Source organism: Tachypleus tridentatus, chromosome 10 (genome assembly GCF_004210375.1).
Source record: "Tachypleus tridentatus isolate NWPU-2018 chromosome 10, ASM421037v1, whole genome shotgun sequence".
Taxonomy (NCBI): domain Eukaryota; kingdom Metazoa; phylum Arthropoda; class Merostomata; order Xiphosura; family Limulidae; genus Tachypleus; species Tachypleus tridentatus.
In genome coordinates, this window is record NC_134834.1 from 2,716,344 (window position 1) to 2,737,650 (window position 21,307).

Sequence of the window (21,307 nt, forward strand, 5' to 3'; positions counted from 1 at the left end):
AATAACTCTTAAACTTTTTTTTGTGGTACCAGTTGCTAACTTGAATGGGTGAAATTATAAATGTTTTAATTGTATATACTTACAAAATGTTGTTTGACAAGGAGTGGTTCATGGAAGTGTGGGTTGTAAGTGTTAGTAGGGTGAAGTCAGAAACAGTACTTGGATGTATTTGGAGTATTACACTTGTCGTTGTACTACTTACGACAAACAGATTGAGGTCGCGTGTGGGAACTCGTGCGTTTTGAAATTCCTGTTAAATATTCATAAAACCCGTGTTGCAATCCTATTGTTCAACGTGGTGAGAAAAGTTTTTATTTTCTCGGTTCGCTAATATTTCTGATTTATGAGTGAAGTTAATACGTAACAGTCGTGTGTATAGTTTCATGTTAAGTACTTTCTTATCAATATCTAAAGCAATTCGCCAGATCAAAGCTGTAGTTTAAGTGATTTGGTATGAATAACATTTTGACCAGCCCGTCTAGTGAGCCCTAGTATTGAGCTAAAGGCCTATTCACAACTCAACATAGCAATTATAGTGTGGTTGAGATGTTACATTTTTTTTATTTGTATAAGCCATTTTAATAGCTTTTGTATTACTACATTCCAATAATAGTGTAAGTAGAAACGTTACGCGTTATGTGTGTCGTATTGTCGAATGTGCTTATTTGTACGTGAAATTAGACTGACAAAGTTCTACGCTGTATAGGAACTTCACATTTAATGTCGTGTGTAAAACCAAAGACAGAAATTGTCCTAATTCAATCAAAAACTATAAAGGAAACATCTTGATGATACCGCGTGAAGTGTATACAATTAACTTTGTCTTTATTGCCATCGAAGTAAGCAGTAACTGTTTATTTTGTACTTTGAAGCGCCCGAAATGGTTCATTAGTGTTAATTAATAAATTACTTTGAAAGTGGTAAAGGTTTAGCGAGAAGACGTGTGTGTTTATATAGACAAAACTAGAAAACTTCTGATGTTAGGGGGAAGGACTGAATAACTTGGAAAAATTAGGTTTTCGTTAGGTGAAGCTGTGTACACAATGTATTGTTAATGTTGTGTATTTAACAAAATATATTATTTACAAGAGTTGTTAACTTTGTTCGTGTGTAGACAAGTGTTAGTTTCCACAGGTTAGTGGCGGCGACAGCGTTCCAGTTTTATCCTAATTCTTAAGCTGGCTTGAAGCTGGAATCGTGCATATAATTTTTCTTTGTTTTACAGGGTGTTCGGAAAGTCACTGTGCAGTTTTGTAATCTTATTTATTCAGTCTTATTTGAAGCCAGCAGCTGATAGCTGTGTTTAGAAACAAAATAAGAAGGATCCAGGCCTGTATTGATGCCAACAGGGGTCACTTTCAACATTGTTTATAATTGTCATTCATATTTACCTCCTGTATTCTATATTGAAACATGTCAGTTAATAAATATATAAGTGTACAGTGACTTTCTGAACACCCTGTATGTATTATTTAAAAGTTTGTTTTGTAGAGACTAAATAACTGTGATTTTATATTACTCACAATCTCAACTTGAATGGTGCGAGTACGCTGAAGTGTTTATTAAAATATGGAACTATACAGTTGGTATATTTTGTAACGTTGAAGTGTTTATTAAGATACTGAACTATACAGTTGGTATATTTTGTATGCGTTGAAGTGTTTATTAAGATACGGAACTATACAGTTGGTATATTTTGTATGCGTTGAAGTGTTTATTAAGATACGGAACTATACAGTTGGTATATTTTGTATGCGTTGAAGTGTTTATTAAGGTATGGAACTATACAGTTGGTATATTTTTTCTCCTTGAACTCCTTACTTGATATTTTAAACAACAGATACTAAGTCAAGGGTGATAACGATGTTAAAATAAACTATACAGTTTTTAAACTTTTCTTCATGATGAATTTTATAGCTGATGTTTTATATATAGAATTAAGTGTTTCTAAGCATAAGGTTTTCTTGTTTCAATGTGTTGACGTTTTCCATGCGCTCTGTTTAATTACAGGTTTCTTGTTGGATGAGAAACATACCGATGAGTGTTAACCAACCAGATTCAAGAATGGCATCCCCTACCCTTTCTCTGCCAGATTCGACGGCTTGTAGTTCTCGCCAGATCACAGCCTGGAGGAAAGTATCTCCACTAAGTGCCCCTCTGTCAAGATACTTATACCATTCCCAAAGTGTTGCCTTGTCTTCATACATTCTGTCAACCTTGCCTTGAGAAAATCCAGGAATCTCCTGATAAGATAAAGTGTCCTCAGTGTCATGAAGAGATCTTGCTGACGAGCCAAGGTGTGTCAGGTCTGTTGTCTAATTATGCTGTGAGCAATATTCTGGAGGCCAATGCCATGAATGGAACTTCTCTTTGTTGTACCGGCTGTAAAACTAAGGAAAGCAATGCAGTGGCTCGTTGTTTTGACTGTGCCAACTTCTTGTGTTCAAACTGTGTGATGGCCCATCAGTTTATGCACTGCTTTGGAGGACATAGAGTTCTCACCTTGGGAGAGTTACAGGAAAATAAAGATGATGCCAAGGCTGACAAACCTATCTTTTGCTCACGTCATAAACACATAGCTGTGGAATTTTTCTGCCAGACTTGTAGTGTCCTTATTTGCAAAGAATGCATTGTTATGGAGCATCCACAGGGGATACATAACTTTGAACACTTGACAGAAATTGGACACAAGCAGATTGAATATATGAACTGTTTGGTTGAAGATTCTAAGCTGAAGAAAACAGACCTACGGAATGTTTTGAAAGCGATTGAACACTCTACTAGTAATGTTCAAGCCCAGTATGATAAAGCGAGGAATGAAATTAAAGATACATACCAGTTTTATTATGTTGTGTTAGAAGAAAGGAAAAGGGAAGTCCTCAAACAGTTGGATGAGGTCTTCAACTCAAAAATAGTTTCTCTTTCAATGATGGGTCAGAAAGTTCAGGAAAACATAGAAAAAATTCTTGAAATCTGTGACTTTACAGAAAAACTTATGAAATACTCCAGTAATACAGAAATTATTGTATTTAAACAGTTGTTGACCTCAAAATTTCAGAATATCCTTGGATTTAACCCAACTGTGGGGTTAAATGTATCTGACCTTGAATTTGTATCAAATTACCAGGCTATTCAAGTGGGTGTAAACACTTTGGATATCTTCGACAAAATTCAGATGCTCTTTCAGAGGTCAAACCACAGCCGATAGCAAGACCAAATGGAGTAATTGGATCAGAACGATCTTGCAAGAATGGCCACATGTGCGAGTCAAACATTATTTCAAAAAGGTTTGGCTCAATTAATACTTTTAGTCCTTTTCTGGGAGATCTTAATTCTTACGAGAAGTGGTCGAGTGCCCCTAGTGACATTTTTCAAAATGGCTCCGACACCCTTTCAAGTGACCCTGTTTTTGACTTATCATCAAAATTGGTTAATTCAAACATCTTTCCTTTAAAATCTCAAATAAAGCGTCAGAAGATGATTTACCATTGCAAGTTTGGGGAGTTTGGAGTAATGGAGGGTCAGTTTACAGAACCAAGTGGTGTAGCTGTGAATGCTCAGAGTGATATTATAGTAGCTGACACCAATAACCACAGGATCCAAATCTTTGACAAAGAAGGTCGGTTTAAGTTTCAGTTTGGAGAATGTGGAAAAAGAGATGGACAGTTACTGTATCCAAACAGAGTTGCTGTTGTAAAGGCTTCTGGGGATATTATTGTTACTGAGAGGAGCCCAACACATCAAATCCAGATATACAACCAGTATGGGCAGTTTGTTCGCAAGTTTGGAGCCAACATCCTCCAGCATCCAAGAGGTGTGACTGTTGACAATAAAGGTCGTATTATTGTGGTGGAATGCAAGGTGATGCGTGTTATCATTTTTGATCTTTTGGGCAACGTTCATCACAAGTTCGGATGTTGAAACACCTGAGTTCCCTAACGGAGTAAGTGAGCGACAAACAAGAAATATTCATCAGTGATAACAGAGCTCACTGTGTGAAAGTATTCAGCTATGAGGGACTTTTCTTGTGGCAGATTGGGAGAGAGGGAATAACCAACTACCCGATTGGGGTGTGCATCAGTCCTCTTGGGGAAATTCTAGTGGCAGATAATCACAATAATTTCAACATCACCATCTTTACCCAAGATGGGCAGTTGGTCAATGCTCTAGAGAGTAAGGTGAAACACGCTCAGTGTTTCGATGTGGCACTTGTCGATGACGGTTCTGTTGTTCTAGCAAGCAAGGACTATCGACTCTATGTTTATCGATTTCTCTAATCTGGCAGAATAAGCTGGGGTAACACGTACAAGAAGTACACAACCAGTTCCTGGGGCAAGTTCTGCTATTTACTCTCATTCAACTGTAACCTATGTTGTGATAAGCAGTTTCAAAGGAGAGTTTGGTTGTATGCTACATTCTGATTTAGGTTAACCATAGTAACTTTCTTTTGTATAAGCTTTTAATAGTTTAAGTCATGTTGTCATTACTGAAATGGTTCATTTTGTTTTAGATATCCTTATTATGAAAGTTAATGTTATAAGTTTGAAATGTGGAATACTTTTTCATAGAACAGGGTTTCAGAACAACACTTAATCCAAGTTTAATACGTAACGTTTCCCTTATAACTTTAGGATGATTCTTGAACTTTCTCATGCCGTTGTTTGTTTTCGTTTCACATTAGCCCTAGTCATTACTTGGTTTAGGAAGACTGTGCATTCTCGTGAGAAATCCTGAAGTTACTAATATAATTTTTTAACATTCAGCAGTTTTATCCTATTTATTACAAACTAATGTTTATGATCTTAATGTAGAGAAAAAACAAACCATAGTAAATCTATCCATGCATATGCCAAAGAACCTGTGATCTCAGAGTGGGACCACTACTTGATATTGTTCTATATTCATCTACTTTGTTATATAATTCTGCAGCTAGTTCAGTGTATAAGATACTTCCGATGGTGGTACCTTGTTTTGAGTTTGTAACGATCCGTAAGTTTTCAGTATTAATGTTCTATGTTTGTGCCAACGGTGTTGATTTTAAATGTTTAAACAGTTGTATTCTTATTTATTGCTACATTTGTTGAAACATAAAATACAGTTCTGTAAAGTCTGGGGCTGGAGGTTTTGCTAGTCACACCTTTAACTCATCAAGCCTGTAATGTTAGAAGTTCAGTATTGCTGCTAATTTTACAAATAATTAAACAGCTGGTGTGATTATTTATATATTTAACTGAATGTGAACTTCTATGTGTTTTAATATTTTCTAGGGAGAAAGGAAACTTTATTTTTATAGTGTTTGATTCTCTGTCCTTTAAGAATTGTGCTATTCTCTAATTACACTGATTTCTAAGTAGGCCTACTGATTAAACAGTTGATATTAAAGTGTGTTTGACCACACATCTTTTAAAGCAACTTTAGTATACATTTTTATAACGTGGCCAGTCTGTTTGAAATTTTTAAGAACTAAATATTAAAAAATGGCATTTGTGGTTATTACATTTCAGATGATTTAAAGAACTTAGACTGGGACTTTTGATAACTTAAAGTTCAGTGTTTTTCAGTCTCTATGAATAAAAACAATCTGGACTGACTACTTCATAACACATTTTGTAAATTTTGGTTTTCATTTATTTTTATGACAATAATTTATTTCATAGTTAATTGTTTTTTCCAGTAGAAATGTGTGTGTACTTTGGGTGATTTAATAACATTGGTTAAAGTAGATCAGTGTTTCAATCGTGTTGGTGGAGAAACGAAGTCCATACTTTGTTCTGTTTCATATATAATTATACCTTTTGTAGGACTGGTAAATGTTCTATAAACATTGCATTCGTTGCCTAGGTGATAGCTGTTTGAACACTGAATGATCTCATTAGAATACTTAATTATCATATCACTTTTATATTTCTCATTGATCTGTTGGTAATGTCAAGGTGTTCATGTTATTAATTAAAAACAGTTTTATAATAATTGTAGCTGTCATCGATGGATGACATCTTCATAACTCTCTTGATATGCTAATATGAAGTGTAGTACCCACTTCAAGTTCCCCCTCTTTTATCAAATGGGTAACTTGTTTCTACAGTAGTTATCTATATTGAAATGTATTTCTAATTTATTACCATACAATTCTTAGTAGTAAGTGGCGGCATCTAGTGGTGTTTTACTAAGAAGCACATTGTTTCTAATTCTGTATAGTGTGCTTTGTCTTTGGTAAAGAAGGAAGTTGTAATAGTAATACTGCAGCGCTCAATACAGCATTCTCTATAATGAACAAACAAATGAGTTATTTATTTCGTATACTTGTTACAGATGTTGTTTAGTTTTGTGGACTTTCTTGTTGAAAGGATTTAATAAATAGTCACATGGAAAGTGAATTTTCTATGAATACCTATATTTTCACATTGTTCAGGGCAATTTTACTTGTAACAGTTTTATGTGTTAAAAAACAATAACACACTGTTATTCCTATTGCTTCTAAAAGTTAGCTTTGTAATAAAATAATTTATTGTCCATTACATTTGTACTTTAGTCAAACAAGTATGTTTACACAGGTAGGATTGTTTTAATGGTTTTGTTTGTGTTGTTTTTTATTATTTTAAAGTCAAATTATATCAGTTGTTCTAGCTTATGAGGAAAATTTGAGTTTATAGTTACTTTGTATTATGAAATGTACAACTTTCTTACCTAATACATCAGTTATGCACTTCCACTATGCAACTTTCCTCCAAGGCTTTAAAAGAAAACCAAGTGTAGAACCTCATATTGATGTACAAGTATTTTTATAATGATTGTTTTGATAAGATTGTTAAAATTTGAAGAGAACTTGAATTTTATATCATTTGTTTTTGTCTTTTTTCAGTGAACCTAAATTATACTTTTGTTTGTTTGTTTGGAATAAAGAACCTGGCATAATTCCTCTCAGCTTTTTAAAAAGGGAAGTTCTAAACTTAAGTTTTGATTTTTTTTCACTTTACCTTATTTTGTATTGTTGGTGTTCATGGAAACAGAATTCTTAATAGGCGTGTGTGTGTGGCTGGCTCTGTGCTTCAGTTGGAGTGCGTGTAACTGTCTCCCCATGCTTCAGTTGGCGTGTGTATGTGTTTAGCTGGCTCTGTGCTAGGAATTTAAGCTGGAATGTAATTCAGCTAACCAAGTGTTCTTTGAGATATTTTATACTATGTAATATTTCACTTTTAGTAAATCGAAATCTGTGAAACATTCCAACAGTTATTTCTACTTCTGATCATACAACAGCAAAAAACATTTTTATAAATGCATCCAGTAGTACTATTTTATGTGGGGTAATTTTGTATGGATTATAGTAAAAAAATCATTACATGATTAATAAAATTCAGATTTTACAATGTTTGTGAAAAATTTGGTGAATTTTGTTTTGCCAACAAGTAATTCCAAATTTTGTTACAAAGATGTACATTTTGTTAGTATTCCACAGATGTTATTAGTCAACTTCCAGATATCATAAGCACAAATGGTGCTTCTGTTTGTTGTACTTTTAACTGGTGCTCCATGGTGAACTTTTATCAAAGTGTTCTATTTTCTTCATAAGAAGTATAGACTTAAAATATTGTTTCAAAATTAATCTGTTATACCACTCCATGTATCTTAACTTTTATCTGTATACTCAAAATGAATTGTTTGGGAGGGTATAAGTTATTTTAAAAGTTTTAGTTTGGTTTTATATACATATATATATATTTTTTATTTTGTTAGTGGTTTTCTTAGATGTGTAGCTGCTGCTTGTAATGTTATGTGGACAAAGTGAAATTACAAATCACCAGAAAGCGGAATGGATAAATCAAAGGATCTCTGGATCTCTGCTTATTTTAGTCCCTTCTTGATTCACAGTTAATATTTATATCAATTATGTATTGTTTTACGTAAATTTTGTGTTTAGCTAAATATGCTGCTTTGCCAGGTCCTCTGATATTTGTAAAGAGGGTAATACCTACTTTTAGTATTTCCAACCTGTTAGGATGGATAGAAATGTAATCATTAGTCTGGAGTTGTGTGTCAAGTGTTAGAAGTAACCTACGATACAAGATGTTACAGGCCCTCATCAGTTAGAAACTCTGAAACTTCATCTTTTGTGGCTATACTCGATTTACAATATGTATAATTTTTATCTTAATGACTTTTATGTAACTTCTATTTATAAATCTGAGTGCTTCGTCCATGACTTTAGAAATCTTTGAGATCAAGACATCAGTCTATTAACCCATGATTGGTACATGTTTCTATATCATAGTAGTCATTATCATTGTTTATATAAAAAAATAGTTAATAATTGACAAGGTTAGATTTGTAAGTGGTAAAGTACTTCCCATATAATGTGATTGGTGTGTGATTTTTCTGTAAATTGGCAAGTTTCTTTGTAAAACCTCCACGATTGGTTCATAACTTTTTATTTTCATTAATGATTGGTAAATGTTTCCAGTAATGAGTACTAACTTGTCTAAACATTTGAATGATTGGTTACTTCATCCAGATTCTGTATTCTCTTTTGTTTTAAGCAATTTGTGGTAACTTTTATTGTCTTTCATATTTTGTTACCTGACTGTATTAACACTACATTCAATAAACTATTTTTGTTCCCATCACTTAAGGTCGTGAACCTCTAATAATAAATTACTGTCACAGAAGTACTCAATGTAACTTTTCTTTGAGTGGAACAAACTAAACGTGTACATTTGAAGTTAGTTTCTCAGGATCAAAACTCTGGAAAATGAAACTAGATCTCTTGCAGCACTTGAAAGGTAGGTTTTAAGTACATTAAGTCTAATTCTGCAACATGTTTAAAAGCAAGACTTTACATATCCAAACATTTATTATACATTGATGGATGTTGTGTTTATAAACAAAATAGTATTTTTCCCTATTTATATCTTGTTAAAATCAATGTTAGGTAAGATGGCTTAGTAAACACAGAAATCCATACATATAAAAAAAAATGAAACTGAAAACTAGTAGTAACCCACTACAGGTTTTTTGTTTACCAATGTCCTTGTTTGTGACCAAAAGTTCTTTTGGTTAGCAATCTTAGAATTAGCCTGTTTTAATAAGATGTCCCTGGTATCCTTTTGTGATGTAATCTCTTACACCAGTTTTGTAAAGATATTGTAATCTCAAAACCAGCACAGCATGTCACACTGAAAATGTATTTTACTGTGTTTAAAGTAATGTTTATTGGAGTTCATACAGAATCTTTTGCAACAATAGTAAATATTTGTAAATATAACTTTTATAAAATATTCAATTTATGAGAATCTATTAGAATCACATTAAAGTAAACATCTCATGATGTGAATTGCTGACGACTAGAAAGGTGATTTATGTATTCACAGTTGTGAAAAAATAGATCTCTCTTACAGAAGACCACTTAAGACCCTGGGAGTTAATCATTAATAACATGTAGTTTTGTTTATATATCTAATCAACATAAAACTGTCATATGGAGAGAAGACAAAAGGTGCTTCTAATCAGAACAAAATATAAGTTAATTTATATATATTAATTGTAATATATCACAACTTGCATTGCATTATTAAAGAAATCTGCCAGATAGTTATTGTATTAAGATTAACCACTCATAATTGGTAGATATTAGATTCTTTGTGAACACTGTGGTGCTTATGATTTATTAAAATAAGCACTACATTCCATTATAGGCTGGACCTCCACCTCCTTCGGGAGTAACCCAGTTAATGTTCTGGGTTGGATCTTTAATGTCGCACGTCTTGCAGTGGATACAGTTCTGGGCATTGATCTGAAATTTCTTTCCTTTCCCGTCTTCAGTTTCCACATACTCGTAGACACCTGGTACAGAATGACAAATCAGATACATTTATTGTTGAGTGAAGTTAGAACTACACATAGTTATACCTTGCATCAAAAGGTTATAAAGCCCTTGCCTTATAATAGATGGTTTAAACACATCATTTGTCTGTAAAGTATCAATATTCTAGTCTATAGGATAATCTCAAATTAAAGAAGCTTTCTTACCTGCTGGACAAAACCTTTGTTCTGGTCCATCAAAAATGGCCAGGTTTTCTTTCACCGGGATTAAGTCATCTTTGAGAGTTAAGTGCACAGGCTGGTCTACGTGACTGGTACCAGTAAGAGCAACAGAGGACATTAGGTCAAATGTTATTACCCCGTCAGGTTTAGGGTATTCTATTGGTTTGCATTCTGAAGCTGGCTTTAATCTCTCATGATCAGGTCCTTCAAAACCAAGGACAAAATTACACATCAGCTTAAGTTATGACTGGATTACCTAACCTAAAACTTACAACAAAGTTAATTGTAAATTTATAATAAAGTTTTCTTTATTATCCACCTAAAGGTGGATTGCTGGTAATCAAATGTAATAGTTATTTATTGCTTAAGCTGATCGCCTTTGTGAACTCGGGTGTCAATGATATACTTCTACCATTTTAATTTAAAAAAATATCAGCTTTGTATCTTTATATATGTAAAAACGGCTTGTGAGGTTCACACCTGACAATGACTGAAGAAGGTCAAGATGTTGTTCGCTCTTCTACGTAAAAACTTTTCTCAACCCAAACAAGCTGTTTTTACATATGTATATATTTCTCTACAAGTGGGTTTTCTTAACAGCTTATATCTTTAATCTCTATTTTCGATGTCCAGTACAAAAAGACAACCAGAGTAATTCTCCAGATCCCAGCAAAGCCTGAACCCATAAAAAAAAAAAAAAAGGGTTCTCTATTTAAATCTCTCTAAACAGTTTTCTTAAACTGGATATACTTATGGTTTTTTAACCCTTAATTGCAAATCTATTGATTCAGACTTCCTTATTGGTATAAGGTAGCACTAGTGTGTAATGAGTTACTGTGACACATGACCTTCTTGACCCTGAATTAATTTTTAGTTTTCCTTGGTGCAGATTATTTCTTCCATCAAATTCTGGACTTGTGTAATTTATCAAGAACACAATACATTTATTGTTCATCATAAAGTTCCTTTTATATCTGCAATCTCCAAGTTGTTTATTTGCACCAGAGATCAGTTCTGTACCCAAATCATAGAAATACGACAATTGTACGTCAGTAATGGAATGTTTTTCATTCAACACCAGTCCATAAAATTTGATGAAAACAACTGATGGAATATTCACATGCCAATCACAACAGCTTTGGTTGTTTTTCTAACAGTTTATGGAGGTATTAAGAAATGACTTAAAACATCAGGTCATACAAGGCAACAGTAGCACTGTTCTAGATCAGTTTACATTTAAAAACTACAGTTGCTATTCAATAAGATAAATTTTATTCATTAGAAGTTTTTCCATCATTAAATCTACATCTACTGGGGGTCATACAAGAAAATTACCATAACTTTCAAACAAATATTTAACAAACATTTTCACTTAGGGAGCAAAAACCTCCACAGATACGTGGTTTCCTCTGAAGTCTGTGTTACGAACAAAAATCATAAATTACTTCATTGTGGAAGCTGTGAAATCATGAAATGTGTGGTAAAATTAGTAAAATCGAGATATGGATATTGAATAAGAGATGTTAAATATTCTGAAATGATTGGTAAATGCATTGTTTGTAAACTTCTTGGACTATACAAAATTATTTTTTTTCTTTGTGAATTACACCAAATAAATGATGTAAAATGGCACAGCAGTGATTCTAAAAATTATTTAAAGAAAGCTGGTTACTTATATTTTGAAACTGGACGTGTTGACGTGTAAATATGGAAAACATGATTGATGCAGATCTTAGTTAGTAGTTTGTAATAATAATAATTTAAAGAACGTTAAATTTTCTGTTTATCCTTACACCTATCTATCTTACATTACAATTTGAACTGGTATCTGCATATAGAACTCAAATCTCTTAATTAGCTAGTAACATCTGTACCCAACACTACAGTGACTGTCAAACAGTTCTGAAGTGGGAATGTTCACGATGCTGTCTTTGAATCTGACTAAGATGTTTCATATCTATTCACCCTACCTGCCATAAATACAGAAACATTGAACAACATGATTTTTACACATACATGCTTACCACCGTGAGAAAGTGTCCACAGTTCTTTGCCTCGAAAGATCACGTAGAAAACAGCACCATATGCCAAAGTACCATAAACTCCAAGTGGAGTGTGGAAAGATGGACGAATATTTCTAACAGATGTCAATTCTTCCCAAACCCAGCTCTTACGAATTTTGTCTTCATAAATCTTGGGATCAAGACCTACAAAAACACAAGGAATTACGTGATCCTCTGTTAATAAATTTGAATTTCTAACATAAAGTAGAATCATACGCACACAAACCTTTGAGTAGTTAGAAAATTAAAAGTGTTATTTTCAAATTAGTAAACACAACTATGAAATAATGGGCTATTTATCACTGTTTAAAAACTGGATTTTAGTTTATATTATCCATTACAGTGTTAACAAATACAAGGAATATATACATAACAATGTATTCACCACATTAGTAAAATAAGTTTTGTCTGTAAATTTACAGTCTGTGTACTTTGTTGTACAATTACTTATTTTATGGAACACAGTTTTCAAGAACCTGTAAATAAAAACATTTCTTTATGATATTATTACTGTCCTCAGTAGTGAGGACTGTTCACCCTGTAAATAAAAACATTTCCTTATGATATTATTACTGTCCTCAGTAGTGAGGACTGCTCACCCTGTAAATAAAAACATTTCTTTATGATATTACTATTTGCGGTAGTGAGGACTGCTCACCCTGTGCATAAAAACATTTCCTTATGATATTATTACTGTCCTCAGTAGTGAGGACTGCTCACCCTGTACATAAAAACATTTCCTTATTATATTACTGTTCTCAGTAGTGAGGACTGCTCACCCTGTACATAAAAACATTTCCTTATGATATTATTACTGTCCTCAGTAGTGAGGACTGCTCACCCTGTGCATAAAAACATTTCTTTATGATATTATTACTGTCCTCAGTAGTGAGGACTGCTCACCCTGTGCATAAAAACATTTCCTTATGATATTATTACTGTCCTCAGTAGTGAGGACTGCTAACCCTGTACATAAAAATATTTCCTTATGATATTATTACTGTTCGCGGGAGTGAGGACTGCTCACCCTGTGCATAAAAACATTTCCTTATGATATTATTACTGTCCTCAGTAGTGAGGACTGCTCACCCTGTAAATAAAAACATTTCTTTATGATATTATTACTGTCCTCAGTAGTGAGGACTGCTCACCCTGTACATAAAAACATTTCCTTATGATATTATTACTGTCCTCAGTAATGAGGACTGCTCACCCTGTACATAAAAACATTTCCTTATGATATTATTACTGTCCTCGGTAGTGAGGACTGCTCACCCTGTACATAAAACATTTCCTTATGATATTATTACTGTCCTCGGTAGTGAGGACTGCTCACCCTGTGCATAAAAACATTTCCTTATGATATTACTGTCCTCAGTAGTGAGGACTGCTCACCCTGTGCATAAAAACATTTCCTTATGATATTATTACTGTTTTCAGTAGTGAGGACTGCTCACCCTGTGCATAAAAACATTTCCTTATGATATTATTACTGTTCTCGGTAATGAGGACTGCTCACCTTGTACATAAAAACATTTCCTTATGATATTATTACTGTCCTCGGTAGTGAGGACTGCTCACCCTGTACATAAAAACATTTCCTTATGATATTATTACTGTCCTCGGTAGTGAGGACTGCTCACCCTGTACATAAAAACATTTCCTTATGATATTATTACTGTCCTCGGTAGTGAGGACTGCTCACCCTGTGCATAAAAACATTTCCTTATGATATTACTGTCCTCAGTAGTGAGGACTGCTCACCCTGTGCATAAAAACATTTCCTTATGATATTATTACTGTTTTCAGTAGTGAGGACTGCTCACCCTGTGCATAAAACATTTCCTTATGATATTATTACTGTTCTCGGTAATGAGGACTGCTCACCTTGTACATAAAAAACATTTCCTTATGATATTATTACTGTCCTCGGTAGTGAGGACTGCTCACCCTGTACATAAAAACATTTCCTTATGATATTATTACTGTCCTCGGTAGTGAGGACTGCTCACCCTGTGCATAAAAACATTTCCTTATGATATTATTACTGTCCTCGGTAGTGAGGACTGCTCACCCTGTGCATAAAAACATTTCCTTATGATATTATTACTGTTCTCGGTAATGAGGACTGCTCACCCTGTACATAAAAACATTTCCTTATGATATTATTACTGTCCTCGGTAGTGAGGACTGCTCACCCTGTACATAAAAACATTTCCTTATGATATTATTACTGTCCTCGGTAGTGAGGACTGCTCACCCTGTGCATAAAAATATTTCCTTATGATATTACTGTCCTCAGTAGTGAGGACTGCTCACCCTGTGCATAAAAACATTTCCATATGATATTATTACTGTTTTCAGTAGTGAGGACTGCTCACCCTGTGCATAAAAACATTTCCTTATGATATTATTACTGTTCTCGGTAATGAGGACTGCTCACCTTGTACATAAAAACATTTCCTTATGATATTATTACTGTCCTCGGTAGTGAGGACTGCTCACCCTGTACATAAAAACATTTCCTTATGATATTATTACTGTCCTCGGTAGTGAGGACTGCTCACCCTGTGCATAAAAACATTTCCTTATGATATTATTACTGTCCTCGGTAGTGAGGACTGCTCACCCTGTGCATAAAAATATTTCTTTATGATATTATTACTGTTTGCGGTAGTGAGGACTGCTCACCCTGTGCATAAAAACATTTCCTTATGATATTATTACTGTCCTCAGTAGTGAGGACTGCTCACCCTGTGCATAAAAACATTTCCTTATGATATTACTGTTCTCAGTAGTGAGGACTGCTCACCCTGTACATAAAAACATTTCCTTATGATATTATTACTGTCCTCGGTAGTGAGGACTGCTCACCCTGTACATAAAAACATTTCCTTATGATATTATTACTGTCCTCGGTAATGAGGACTGCTCACCTTGTACATAAAAACATTTCCTTATGATATTATTACTGTCCTCAGTAGTGAGGACTGCTCACCCTGTACATAAAAATATTTCTTTATGATATTATTACTGTTTGCGGTAGTGAGGACTGCTCACCCTGTGCATAAAAACATTTCCTTATGATATTATTACTGTCCTCAGTAGTGAGGACTGCTCACCCTGTGCATAAAAACATTTCCTTATGATATTACTGTTCTCAGTAGTGAGGACTGCTCACCCTGTACATAAAAACATTTCCTTATGATATTATTACTGTCCTCGGTAATGAGGACTGCTCACCCTGTACATAAAAACATTTCCTTATGATATTATTACTGTTCTCGGTAATGAAGACTGCTCACCCTGTACATAAAAACATTTCCTTATGATATTATTACTGTCCTCGGTAGTGAGGACTGCTCACCCTGTGCATAAAAACATTTCCTTATGATATTACTGTCCTCAGTAGTGAGGACTGCTCACCCTGTAAATAAAAACATTTTTTATGATATTATTACTGTCCTCAGTAGTGAGGACTGCTCACCCTGTACATAAAATATTTCTTTATGATATTATTACTGTTTGCGGTAGTGAGGACTGCTCACCCTGTGCATAAAAACATTTCCTTATGATATTATTACTGTCCTCAGTAGTGAGGACTGCTCACCCTGTGCATAAAAACATTTCCTTATGATATTACTGTCCTCAGTAGTGAGGACTGCTCACCCTGTGCATAAAACATTTCTTTATGATATTATTACTGTCCTCAGTAGTGAGGACTGCTCACCCTGTGCATAAAAAATTTCCTTATGATATTATTACTCTCCTCAGTAGTGAGGACTGCTCACTCTGTGCATAAAAACATTTCCTTATGATATTATTACTGTCCTCAGTAGTGAGGACTGCTCACCCTGTGCATAAAAACATTTCCTTATGATATTATTACTGTTCTCGGTAATGAGGACTGCTCACCCTGTATATAAAAACATTTCCTTATGATATTATTACTGTCCTCAGTAGTGAGGACTGCTCACCCTGTACATAAAAACATTTCCTTATGATATTATTACTGTTGTCGGTAATGAGGACTGCTCACCCTGTACATAAAAACATTTCCTTATGATATTATTACTGTCCTCAGTAGTGAGGACTGCTCACCCTGTACATAAAAACATTTCCTTATGATATTATTACTGATCTCAGTAATGAGGACTGCTCACCCTGTACATAAAAACATTTCCTTACGATATTACTGTCCTCAGTAGTGAGGACTGCTCACCCTGTAAATAAAAACATTTCCTTATGATATTATTACTGTCCTCAGTAATGAGTACTGCTCACCCTGTACATAAAAACATTTCCTTATGATATTATTACTGTCCTCAGTAGTGAGGACTGCTCACCCTGTAAATAAAAACATTTCCTTATGATATTATTACTGTCCTCAGTAGTGAGGACTGCTCACCCTGTACATAAAAACATTTTTTTATGATATTATTACTGTCTTCAGTAGTGAGGACTGCTCACCCTGTGCATAAAAACATTTCCTTATGATATTATTACTGTCCTCAGTAGTGAGGACTGCTCACCCTGTACATAAAAACATTTCCTTATTATATTACTGTCCTCAGTAGTGAGGACTGCTCACCCTGTGCATAAAAACATTTCTTTATGATATTATTACTGTCCTCAGTAGTGAGGACTGCTCACCCTGTGCATAAAAACATTTCCTTATGATATTACTGTCCTCAGTAGTGAGGACTGCTCACCCTGTGCATAAAAACATTTCTTTATGATATTATTACTGTCCTCAGTAGTGAGGACTGCTCACCCTGTGCATAAAAACATTTCCTTATGATATTATTACTCTCCTCAGTAGTGAGGACTGCTCACCCTGTGCATAAAAACATTTCCTTATGATATTATTACTGTCCTCAGTAGTGAGGACTGCTCACCCTGTGCATAAAAACATTTCCTTATGATATTATTACTGTTCTCGGTAATGAGGACTGCTCACCTTGTATATAAAAACATTTCCTTATGATATTATTACTGTCCTCAGTAGTGAGGACTGCTCACCCTGTACATAAAAACATTTCCTTATGATATTATTACTGTTGTCGGTAATGAGGACTGCTCACCCTGTACATAAAAACATTTCCTTATGATATTATTACTGTCCTCAGTAGTGAGGACTGCTCACCCTGTACATAAAAACATTTCCTTATGATATTATTACTGATCTCAGTAATGAGGACTGCTCACCCTGTACATAAAAACATTTCCTTACGATATTACTGTCCTCAGTAGTGAGGACTGCTCACCCTGTAAATAAAAACATTTCCTTATGATATTATTACTGTCCTCAGTAATGAGGACTGCTCACCCTGTACATAAAAACATTTCCTTATGATATTATTACTGTCCTCAGTAGTGAGGACTGCTCACCCTGTAAATAAAAAAAAACATTTCCTTATGATATTATTACTGTCCTCAGTAGTGAGGACTGCTCACCCTGTACATAAAAAACATTTTTTTTATGATATTATTACTGTCTTCAGTAGTGAGGACTGCTCACCCTGTGCATAAAAACATTTCCTTATGATATTATTACTGTCCTCAGTAGTGAGGACTGCTCACCCTGTACATAAAAACATTTCCTTATTATATTACTGTCCTCAGTAGTGAGGACTGCTCACCCTGTAAATAAAAAACATTTCCTTATGATTTATGATATTATTACTGTCCTTAGTAATGAGGACTGCTCACCCTGTACATAAAACATTTCCTTATGATATTATTACTGTCCTCGGTAGTGAGGACTGCTCACCCTGTACATAAAAAACATTTCCTTATGATATTATTACTGTTCTCGGTAATGAGGACTGCTCACCCTGTACATAAAAACATTTCCTTATGATATTATTACTGTCCTCAGTAGTGAGGACTGGTCACCCTGTGCATAAAAACATTTCCTTATGATATTACTGTCCTCAGTAGTGAGGACTGCTCACCCTGTAAATAAAAACATTTTTTTATGATATTATTACTGTCCTCAGTAGTGAGGACTGCTCACCCTGTACATAAAATATTTCTTTATGATATTATTACTGTTTGCGGTAGTGAGGACTGCTCACCCTGTGCATAAAAACATTTCCTTATGATATTATTACTGTCCTCAGTAGTGAGGACTGCTCACCCTGTACATAAAAACATTTCCTTATGATATTATTACTGTCCTCAGTAATGAGGACTGCTCACCCTGTACATAAAAACATTTCCTTATGATATTATTACTGTTCTCGGTAATGAAGACTGCTCACCCTGTACATAAAAACATTTCCTTATGATATTATTACTGTCCTCGGTAGTGAGGACTGCTCACCCTGTACATAAAAACATTTCCTTATGATATTATTACTGTCCTCAGTAGTGAGGACTGCTCACCCTGTGCATAAAAACATTTCCTTATGATATTACTGTCCTCAGTAGTGAGGACTGCTCACCCTGTAAATAAAAACATTTCCTTATGATATTATTACTGTCCTCAGTAGTGAGGACTGCTCACCCTGTGCATAAAAACATTTCCTTATGATATTATTACTGTCCTCGGTAGTGAGGACTGCTCACTCTGTGCATAAAAACATTTCCTTATGATATTATTACTGTTCTCGGTAATGAGGACTGCTCACCCTGTACATAAAAACATTTCCTTATGATATTATTACTGTCCTCGGTAGTGAGGACTGCTCACCCTGTACATAAAAACATTTCCTTATGATATTATTACTGTCCTCGGTAGTGAGGACTGCTCACCCTGTGCATAAAAACATTTCCTTATGATATTACTGTCCTCAGTAGTGAGGACTGCTCACCCTGTGCATAAAAACATTTCCTTATGATATTATTACTGTTTTCAGTAGTGAGGACTGCTCACCCTGTGCATAAAAACATTTCCTTATGATATTATTACTGTTCTCGGTAATGAGGACTGCTCACCTTGTACATAAAAACATTTCCTTATGATATTATTACTGTCCTCGGTAGTGAGGACTGCTCACCCTGTACATAAAAACATTTCCTTATGATATTATTACTGTCCTCGGTAGTGAGGACTGCTAATCCCTGTGCATAAAAACATTTCCTTATGATATTATTACTGTCCTCGGTAGTGAGGACTGCTCACCCTGTGCATAAAAACATTTCCTTATGATATTATTACTGTCCTCAGTAGTGAGGACTGCTCACCCTGTAAATAAAAACATTTCTTTATGATATTATTACTGTCCTCAGTAGTGAGGACTGCTCACCCTGTACATAAAAATATTTCTTTATGATATTATTACTGTTTGCGGTAGTGAGGACTGCTCACCGTGTGCATAAAAACATTTCCTTATGATATTATTACTGTCCTCAGTAGTGAGGACTGCTCACCCTGTGCATAAAAACATTTCCTTATGATATTACTGTTCTCAGTAGTGAGGACTGCTCACCCTGTACATAAAAACATTTCCTTATGATATTATTACTGTCCTCGGTAATGAGGACTGCTCACCCTGTACATAAAAACATTTCCTTATGATATTATTACTGTTCTCGGTAATGAAGACTGCTCACCCTGTACATAAAAACATTTCCTTATGATATTATTACTGTCCTCGGTAGTGAGGACTGCTCACCCTGTGCATAAAAACATTTCCTTATGATATTACTGTCCTCAGTAGTGAGGACTGCTCACCCTGTAAATAAAAACATTTTTTATGATATTATTACTGTCCTCAGTAGTGAGGACTGCTCACCCTGTACATAAAATATTTCTTTATGATATTATTACTGTTTGCGGTAGTGAGGACTGCTCACCCTGTGCATAAAAACATTTCCTTATGATATTATTACTGTCCTCAGTAGTGAGGACTGCTCACCCTGTGCATAAAAACATTTCCTTATGATATTACTGTCCTCAGTAGTGAGGACTGCTCACCCTGTGCATAAAAACATTTCTTTATGATATTATTACTGTCCTCAGTAGTGAGGACTGCTCACCCTGTGCATAAAACATTTCCTTATGATATTATTACTCTCCTCAGTAGTGAGGACTGCTCACTCTGTGCATAAAAACATTTCCTTATGATATTATTACTGTCCTCAGTAGTGAGGACTGCTCACCCTGTGCATAAAAACATTTCCTTATGATATTATTACTGTTCTCGGTAATGAGGACTGCTCACCCTGTATATAAAAACATTTCCTTATGATATTATTACTGTCCTCAGTAGTGAGGACTGCTCACCCTGTACATAAAAACATTTCCTTATGATATTATTACTGTTGTCGGTAATGAGGACTGCTCACCCTGTACATAAAAACATTTCCTTATGATATTATTACTGTCCTCAGTAGTGAGGACTGCTCACCCTGTACATAAAAACATTTCCTTATGATATTATTACTGATCTCAGTAATGAGGACTGCTCACCCTGTACATAAAAACATTTCCTTACGATATTACTGTCCTCAGTAGTGAGGACTGCTCACCCTGTAAATAAAAACATTTCCTTATGATATTATTACTGTCCTCAGTAATGAGTACTGCTCACCCTGTACATAAAAACATTTCCTTATAATATTATTACTGTCCTCAGTAGTGAGGACTGCTCACCCTGTAAATAAAAACATTTCCTTATGATATTATTACTGTCCTCAGTAGTGAGGACTGCTCACCCTGTACATAAAAACATTTTTTTATGATATTATTACTGTCTTCAGTAGTGAGGACTGCTCACCCTGTGCATAAAAACATTTCCTTATGATATTATTACTGTCCTCAGTAGTGAGGACTGCTCACCCTGTACATAAAAACATTTCCTTATTATATTACTGTCCTCAGTAGTGAGGACTGCTCACCCTGTGCATAAAAACATTTCTTTATGATATTATTACTGTCCTCAGTAGTGAGGACTGCTCACCCTGTGCATAAAACATTTCCTTATGATATTACTGTCCTCAGTAGTGAGGACTGCTCACCCTGTGCATAAAAACATTTCTTTATGATATTATTACTGTCCTCAGTAGTGAGGACTGCTCACCCTGTGCATAAAAACATTTCCTTATGATATTATTACTCTCCTCAGTAGTGAGGACTGCTCACCCTGTGCATAAAAACATTTCCTTATGATATTATTACTGTCCTCAGTAATGAGGACTGCTCACCCTGTACATAAAAACATTTCCTTATGATATTATTACTGTTCTCGGTAATGAGG

The 21,307-nt window shown here is 34.7% G+C and overlaps 1 protein-coding gene and 1 pseudogene across 2 annotated transcripts in view; one reads left to right on the top strand and one right to left on the bottom strand.

The window, feature by feature from the left end:
- Nucleotides 1–2,028: 2,028 nt before the first annotated feature.
- On the top strand, nt 2,029–7,169 carry LOC143228630 (protein brain tumor pseudogene; annotated as a pseudogene). Its single transcript, XR_013015363.1, has one exon. The product of XR_013015363.1 is annotated as a protein brain tumor pseudogene (transcript).
- Nucleotides 7,170–9,165: 1,996 nt separating this feature from the next.
- LOC143228631 (electron transfer flavoprotein-ubiquinone oxidoreductase, mitochondrial-like) overlaps nt 9,166–21,307 on the bottom strand; it is a 41,988-nt gene continuing 29,846 nt past the window's right edge. The window contains exons 9-11 of the mRNA XM_076459859.1: nt 12,063–12,245; nt 10,024–10,242; nt 9,166–9,837 (exon numbers count right to left, since the gene is read on the bottom strand). Of these exons, the coding sequence (XP_076315974.1) occupies nt 9,674–9,837; nt 10,024–10,242; nt 12,063–12,245 (566 nt within the window). The 3' untranslated portion in view covers nt 9,166–9,673. The remainder of the gene's footprint in view (nt 9,838–10,023; nt 10,243–12,062; nt 12,246–21,307) is intronic.